The 8,730-nt window shown below is 36.3% G+C and overlaps 1 protein-coding gene across 1 annotated transcript; it reads right to left on the bottom strand.

The window, feature by feature from the left end:
• Positions 1 to 269: 269 nt before the first annotated feature.
• Positions 270 to 704, bottom strand: LOC149144673 (uncharacterized). Its single transcript, XM_089452225.1, has one exon. It carries the CDS (start codon positions 702 to 704, stop codon positions 270 to 272), a length of 435 nt encoding a protein of 144 aa, XP_089308351.1.
• Between the last annotated feature and the right edge of the window lie 8,026 nt (positions 705 to 8,730).

Genomic DNA, 8,730 nt, shown 5'->3' with positions numbered 1-8,730 from the left:
ATATCATCTGTCCAGAAACAAATATTATAAAACCATTTTCTGGTAATCTTCTTTTTAAATTCCCTTACGTTGTAAAATATAAATTGTATTTGAGTACCCAAATACGAGTGCTCTGTTTCCTGAACTTCATCAATCTTATCCCAGTGCCAACCATTTCCAATCTCCAAGTAGGCTGCCATTGCGCATTTAACTGACTACATTTCTTCAAACTCTGCTCGGATCTGAATGAATCAGAGCAAATTACTGGTATATATAGATACCAATATATTCTAATTGGTAATATTCATTTTGTTTTGATATAGACCAGGCTTTTGGGCATGCTGGGACTGTGTTCTCGCATAGACAACAGTAGGCAGGGCTTTCATGGCCGATTTATCTAAACCATTACAGTGAGGCACTTCCTCTGCAACATCCCCTGAAGACCTTGATGCAATCATCTGACTGCAGCGAAGTGCCCATTTAACAATGAAATTTATACATAGTGCGAATATCAGAGCGCACATTAAAGCTGCCAGGATTACCAGTAAATTGGGATCGAAAGTACCGTCCTCGGTTGTCAAGCGATTACCTTTAGATAAATCAACAGGTACTGACGCTGTGTTAAGCTCCAGGATTCTTCTGCCAAGGGTTGTCTCTGCGCTCCTATTAGAATTGGGTCTGTAGAATCCCAGACTGAACACCAAAACCCTGAAGACTCCCCCCATTATGCTTCTGTCTATGACCTAAACTCTCATAATCTCAGAGGATCCGAGACTGCAAAGAAAAAGTTACCAGTCATGCACTGGAAACTGACATAAAACCCATTAATGGCAGCAAGAAGTTTACAGAGTAAAGGGAAAAATGAGGGAAGAAGAAGCTGAAGGGATTACAAGTACCACCATGAGAATATGAATGGCTATGGTTGAGCTTTATGTAGGACACAGAGGTCGTGCCACTCATTGGCCCTGCTACCATTGAATTCCACTGGCTGGCCACATATATTCCCATTTGTTTTTTCCAACTTGTCCTCATTCAAAGATTCTCCAGGTGAAGTAGATTTGGGCCTCTGTATTTCGATAAGACGCAGACTGATTAAATGGCTGTGCTTTCAAATCGCAATTGAGTGCAGATCGCCGTGGATATTTGTCCATTCAGTTTTCTATTCCACAGAAAAGATAAAGCTAATGCGTCCCCTCAGTATATAAAAAAATATACAAGCAGCCAAACATGTTAGGTGTTGGATAAGTGAAAGCCATGATGACTCACATTAAAAAATTATGCTCTTTGGTGTTGGATGATTGCAAGCCATGATGACTCACACTTAAAAAATATGCTCTTTTTGGGGTCACTACCTAAAGTTGATGTTTAATCAATTTTTAAATACAAATCAGGAGTTAAAGAAATAAGCTTTGCTTCTCACTGAAGGGACTTTGAAATTTGGAACCAGATTTGGTTGAAGCTTTTTGGACATCTGTGCCTGCCACATGGGGAGGCAAATTACCAGAGACAAAATTCTGTTATGGGTAGCCGCGTATTATAATTTATGACCTTTAAAGTTCCCAACTTCCCACACTCCCGTTCGCTTTAATGTAAAGCGTGGAGCAGGGAAAATTTTAAGAACCCCCCCTAAATTTATAAATATAATAAATGGGCGAATCTCCATGGTATATAGGAAAAATGGAAGGCGATTTTATCAATAATATAATATGTATATATAATTTTTTGGCGAATCTCTCACCAGGCATGGCGAATACTTTACTCAATTATAAAATATTGTAAGATCTTGGCGAGTCTTTCACTAAATAATAAAACTTTGTAAAGTCCTAGTGAATCTTAGCATAGGCTACATGCTGGTTTAATTCCCCCATTTAAATAGGCTACATTCCAGGTGAATACCATGGGTCAATACCATGTGCCATTTTTATTTTTATTAATTCTAATATTAGGGTTAATAATGGTTTTTTGCATGGTATTAATAACAATCTAGTCCATGGTATTTGTCCCATAGTATTTTGGCCATAGGTTTCACCTAAATATAACCCATTTTTTGAGTGTTCGTAAATATAAGGTGACTTATGGAGTAAATATAAAAAGAATGTTTTATTTGTTTACCATACCTCTCGTTTATTTATATTTTTATTAATTTACCATACCTCTTTTACAAATATGGTATTTGGCCCATAGGATTCACTTAAATAAAACCTCTTTCTTGAGCCTTCATAAATAGAACGAGGGTTATGGACTAAATATAAAAAGAGGTTTTATTTATTTACGATACGTCTAGTTTATTTATATTTTTATTTATTTACCATACCGTAAGTATAAAAAGACATTTTATTTATTTACGATACCTCCACTTTACTTATATTTTTATTTGTTTACACCCTTACATGTATATAAGGTGACTTATGGAGTAAATATAAAAAATGTTTTATTTATTTACCATACCTATCATTTATTTATATTTTTATTAATTTACCATACCTCTTTTATAAATATGGTATTTGGCCCATAGGATTCACTTAAATAAAACCTATTCTTGAAAATGGGCGAATGGATTCACTTAAATAAAACCTATTTTTGAAAATGGGCGAATGGAAGGTTGTAAGTCCTAATTTCAAGGGCTAAATTTACCTTTTTTACCCTCTCCCTTAAAATAAGGTGGGCTATTTGAGGTGATTTGTAAAAATGTACTATGATACAAAATATTGGCCCACTAAAAATTTAAAACCCCTTAATTTCGCCAAAGGGCGAACATTCGCCCCTAAAATTATCCTTGGCGTGGAGCCTGTGACGACACCAAGATTTTGTTATTTTTATGTGTTTTAAGTGGAGCCTGCGATCTACAATGTGCGCCATGACGTTCTTGTACACATACTTGCAGGGTTTCATACATGGTTTAATTATATAAGAGCCGTTTTCAACAGTATTGATTATATATTTTATGTGGAATTCTAAGCTGCATGAGTCTTGCTCAATTAATTTTAAACTAGTATAATTTCTGGGAAATTCAATCCTTGGAAGTTGGGATATTGTTAATGTTTTTGGTCCACTGATGTGTTATACAATGTCATTAATGATCTTAAACATAAATAAATTGCTTTGCTGGTAATTGACAGAGGTGGATTTATTGCTATTGCTGCTAGTTTAGGATGCTTTATGTTTAGTTCACTTTGAATTTTAATTTTGCATGTCATTCATGGTTGCTGTTACCAACAGAGTTTTTCTCCAGCAATTAAAACTGGAACAGTTCATTAACATGGCAAACAGAACACATAGTGATTATTAGCATCCATTTGATGACTTATTGTGTGTTGTGAAATAAATTTACAAAATTTGTTAAAATAAAGTTTTTCGTAAGACTCACATATTTAATTAAAACGTAAAACAAAAGGTAAAAAAAATAAAAACATCGTCAAATTTTAATTTTAATTTGACAATTTTACAGCCAAAAAGGATTTGAAATTCCAGGCCTCATTAAGTCTTCAAATTCCAAAATCGAGTTCCAATTAACGTCGTACTAATAGGTGTACCGTAATGTGCTCGTCAACAATTTGTCTCGTATATTGTATCATTTCGTATGGCACATTTAATAGGTGTACCGTAATGTGCTCGTCAACAATTTGTCTCGTATATTGTATCATTTCGTATGGCACATTGGGATGATGATCAATAGCAGTCGTGGCAGTGGAATGGATGGCTATATGATGGACATGGCATCAATATAATGTTGAATAATAAATATCATGTGTTATCATAATAGACATCAAGTTGGATAGCCCTGGCCTTCAACATGTGCGAGTGATATGCTCGTTATGAAGATTTGGAAATTGATTTGGTAAGATCACATATCAATCTTTCTCCTTCATGAGAAAATCAAATACATTATAACCGACTCCAATCTTTCCTTCTATCCTGCTGGAACTGTTTCCATTTCTGCTTTCTTCAAACTTCCTCCATTCATTTTACCTTTCTTTTAGGATTTGTAAATGCAGTAGCTTAATTAGATTGTTTTTTCTCTAAAAAATCATGAAAATTCAGGGACGGATTTTTGTAAATCCTGGTTAACATTGTAAAATTTCAGTGTTTTGAGTGCTCTAAAAGTTTTTGATGGTGCTGAATCTATTGCCACTTTCAAAAACATGATTTAAACACTATTTCTATAAGATTTGTTGAAATTTTTTGCCAAAATTTCAGCCAAAAGTGGTGGTCCAAGTAATTCCTCCGCCTGCCTTGGTAGACTTGTTCTTTGTAAATTGCAATCGTCTACTACAAACCTCCTCCATTCATTTTACCTTTCCTAGGATTTGTAAATTGCAATCGTCTACTACAGAGATACTTTCTGTTCTTCCAGACCCTCCTCCATTCATTTTACCTTTCATAGGATTTGTAAATTGCAATCGTCTACTACAGAGATACTTTCTGTTCTTCCAGACCCATTGCTTTAAAAGAGTAGTCCTGTTCTTCCAGGCCCATTGCTTTAAAGAGTGGTCAAAGTAGGCCACAATTTTGTCTGGAAAATAGTGAAAATCCTACTAAGAATTTATCGAAAAATATTCAGATATTTTTGGGAAAAAATGGCCATATTCTTGTAAAAAAGAAATGACTTTCCAAAATTGTTCTTCAAAATTCCAATAATAAAAGCCATTAAGTTTTAGTATTCGGAATAGATTTATGAATAGTCAAACCAGTATTCTACACCCAAATTCACCAGCTCACCCTCTCTCCCATTCTTAGTGTGCCCAATATTAACCCTGATCCAAATCCAGATCCACCCTCTGTTGCAAGGGTGAAGAAAGTAATCTCCAACCTTCTGTTGTTGCATTCGCCAGAGATTGATGCTTTTCATTTGTTCAACAACATTACCGCTTATGACTATCTGAAATTTAATCATCAAAGCGTATGGAAATTTATGAGATACGCAGCCTGTAGGAATGTCCAACACCCGACTCTTTGTAATTAGCCTGGTGATTCTTGTGATTCCGATGCCTATGCCCCCATAAGGAAATCTCGCCTGCCCTTTTTTCATGGACTCGTCTCTCTAGGAATCTCCCATCTGATTTCTCTGGATTCAACCATGTCATTGCTTTCTCCTTCACATACACGAAGTTCATAGACAACTCTTTATCCTGCTTTATCTCATACTCCGTTTCCTCATAAACTTACCTTACAGTTCTACTTCAGCTTAAGGAAGCCTGTTATCTTCGCTCCCAGCGTTACACATTTATTTAGACATGGTATGTCACATTTATCTCTACACTCTGAGGTGGAGGTTTTAACGTTGAACTGTCTGAAGCATAGAACTCTGGAGATGGGGTTAGATGACATCGTTTCACAAACTTTCATATTTAGTCTCTAAAATTAAAATGCAGGGTGGGAGCAATACTACTGAATTGTTGTTAGATTTGTATTATTCGGGGACGTTACAAGTTTCAGTAGAGAGAGTTGTTGAGATAGTGGGGGATTTCAAAAATTGAAGAAGCTCAACGTCGATGACTGGTAGAAAGGCTAAAAACCTCGTTGTTTTCTTGATAATCTGCTCGAGAGCCTTCCTTGACTTGCACGCCTACGAGTGAGCAACATGTTTTATAAGGCCAAAACCATATTATTTCACTTGCAGTTTTACTATGTGCGATGCATGTTTCAATGGTACGCTCTTTTTGCTTATGCTCTTACGGCAACTTAGTGTCTTGTGCTGTGTTTACGGACAAATCTACCTGTGGGAAAAAACCAAGTATTGTTTTGTATGGCTCTATCTATATCGCTTGGGATATGATTTTCGAATTTATATTAATTTTCGAGGTGATTATTCACAACATTTTATTGGGGGATTTGATCATTTTATTGGGGGATTTGATAATTTGCATGGTATATTGTATTAGGTGAATTTGAAAAGTGAATTTACATGATACCATTTGTTATATTAATAATTTGTATAGTGATTTAATTGTATATTTGTTATATTAATAATTTGTATAGTGATTTAATTGTATTATGTAAATTTGAAAAAGGTAAATATGAATTTATACAGTGTTATTTGTTATTTGATTATTTGCGTAATAATTTCTTAATTGTATTAGGAAAATGTGAAAAAATAAACTTGGATTTAGAGATGTCAAATAATTAATATTTTAAATTCTATATATTAATGTAGAAGAGTATAATTCACCAATGTTCAATAGAAATGGTTATCATTGTAATTGTTGTACGTTTATCAGTTTATTGTCTCCATGATGAATCAGTTGTACGAAAGAGGAGAATCCTTACCCCTAATAGCCCAAACCAACCATCCAACCCATCTCCCAAGGTTTCATTTAGCCAAAGCCCAAAGGATGCCTCAACAAGTGGCAAAGGAAACACATCCACATCCGGAATCCCAACCAAAACCACCCCATCCCCTCAAGTATCCCTAGAAGGCACCGCACTCGCAAACTTGGGATATAATATCATTGAAGATATGAAGATGATGTGAGCCAAAATTTCACTCTACGAGCTTGCCAAGCTAGCTAGCCAATGCGAGCTAATTGTCAAAACCTTTTCCACCTCGTCACCAACCAGCAAGGTTACCTCTTCGACTAAAGCTAATTCTCCCAACCGATCTCGAGTCGTGATCGGCCTCCAAGCTATTCTTAATGCCACAAATGCAAACTTGAGAGGCTCAACTCCCCCGTTCCTCTTAACTCTCAAATTCTTCAACTATAATGTGCATAATTTCCTTGTCGGCTCTGGCTCGTCAACCAACATAATTCCCTGGTCAATATGCAAAAAAATAAACATCCAACTCGAGAATACAGATGCCAATATCATTCAACTGTATAGGTCTCAAGTCCCCATTGTTGGAAAATTGAATAATGTGCTTATTAGGTTGTCTTCTTACTGTAGAGTACACTAGTGCATCAACATCATTGTGGTTGACATCCAAGGGTATTTCGCCATATATTGGTCCCACGTGTGGCTTCCCTACAAAGGAAAGAACAATCAGATCAAAGTTAACAGTGAACCTTTCATGACATACAGTCATAGACCTTAAAGGCTCCAATGAGTCAATTAGGTTTTCTCGGGAATAACTGGGAGTGTGTTTTCTAGAAGAAATTATGGGTTGTTACCAAGTCGAGCCATCACCCATCCCACCTGACACCTAGTCGGAACTACCATCATACCCCCCAGTTGATGCAAATAAAATATGTACTTTAGATGAAAATACTCCATATGCATACACGTTGAGCAATGAAATCTGGACACTCTATTACGATGGGTCCAAGACTCACGATGAGGCCGGAGTAGGTTGCATCCTCATGGACCAAAAGAAAACAAAATTATAATTTCTGGTAGGTTAGAATTCCAATGCACCAATAACACCACATAATATGAAGTGTTGATTCTCGGTCTGAAGAAGGCTATTGACTTGAAAGAAAAATGTTTGAAGGTGATTGGTGACTCTGAAATCATTACAAGATAGGTACAAAACACAATTCATTGCCTGTCACCATACCAATTATGTTCCTAGATTCAATAACGCAGTTGTTGATACTCAAGAAAATGTTACAGTCAGGTTTACACCTCTTAGGGATGGATTTTCAATTGAAATATTTTATAAACTTGTTGTCCTCGATAATGTAACTAACTTACACGTTTTCAATGATGACCAACAGATATTGGATTTCATGGAGAACACAGAGGTGTTTAAAGATGCAGCAATTGAATAAGAGGAACATGAAATGTTTGTACAAGAATAGGTGAACAAACATAAGGGGAACCCCATACCTAAAGGACTGGTCATACTAGAAAGATTATTCGATCTGCAAAACCATTTCTGAGGCCCACCAAACACCAAAACACAAAGTTCCACGCTTTTGCATGAGAAAATTAACCTCGGAACTGAGGCTGACCCCAAATTCATCAACCTAGGTGTGGGATACTCCCCTAAGGAAAGGGAATCACTCATCAGCTTATTCAAGAACTATCGCGATGTCTTCGCCTAGACATACAAGGATTTAAATGCTTATGATACCTAGACCATTCAACATGTTATTCCCATGAAAGGGGGGTCAAACCATTTTAACAAAAGTTGAGGAAAGTGCATCCCACATTGGAACCCCTTATCCAAAAGGATCTCAAGAAGTTGTTGGATGCACGTATTATATTTAAAGTCAGGCATTCTACATGAGTTTCAAACCTTGTTCCGATATGGAAAAAATCTAGTGAGATCCATTTGTGCGTCGATTTCTGGACTCTCAGTCGGGCGTCAAACAAAGACAACTACCAAGTTCCATCCATGTAACAAATTCTCCAAATAGTTTCTAAGTTGGAAACGTTTTATCTACTCGACAGTTTCTCCAGCTACAAGCAGCTAAAGGAAACTTTCAGGACGAAGAGGGGAACGTTCGCGTTCTAACGTATGCCTTTTCGGCTTATCAATGTCAGAGTGACATTTCAAAGAGAAATGGACATCTCTTTTAGAGTATTTATGGGTGAGAGCATGGTCATTTATTTAGATGATGTCATGGTATTTTCGAAGGAGAGATTCAATCACCTTCACCACCTCAAACAAATCTTTGAGCGGTGCCATAATTATGGGATTTCACTTAACCCCAAGAAGAGCATATTCGCGGTTTCAAAAGGCAATCTGCTTGGGCACATCATCACCAGGGACAGAATCACCATCAATCCCGATCAACGTGAAAACTATAACACAAATTCCTCTTCCCAAAAACAAAAAAGCTATGTAATTTTTCCATGGTAAAATCAATT

The sequence above is a fragment of the Pinus tabuliformis genome, chromosome X, assembly GCF_031772625.1.
Source record: "Pinus tabuliformis cultivar Carrire ecotype Pingquan chromosome X, CPIR1, whole genome shotgun sequence".
In the NCBI taxonomy this organism is placed as follows: Eukaryota; Viridiplantae; Streptophyta; class Pinopsida; order Pinales; family Pinaceae; genus Pinus; species Pinus tabuliformis.
This window is presented reverse-complemented; position numbering and strand designations above follow the sequence as displayed.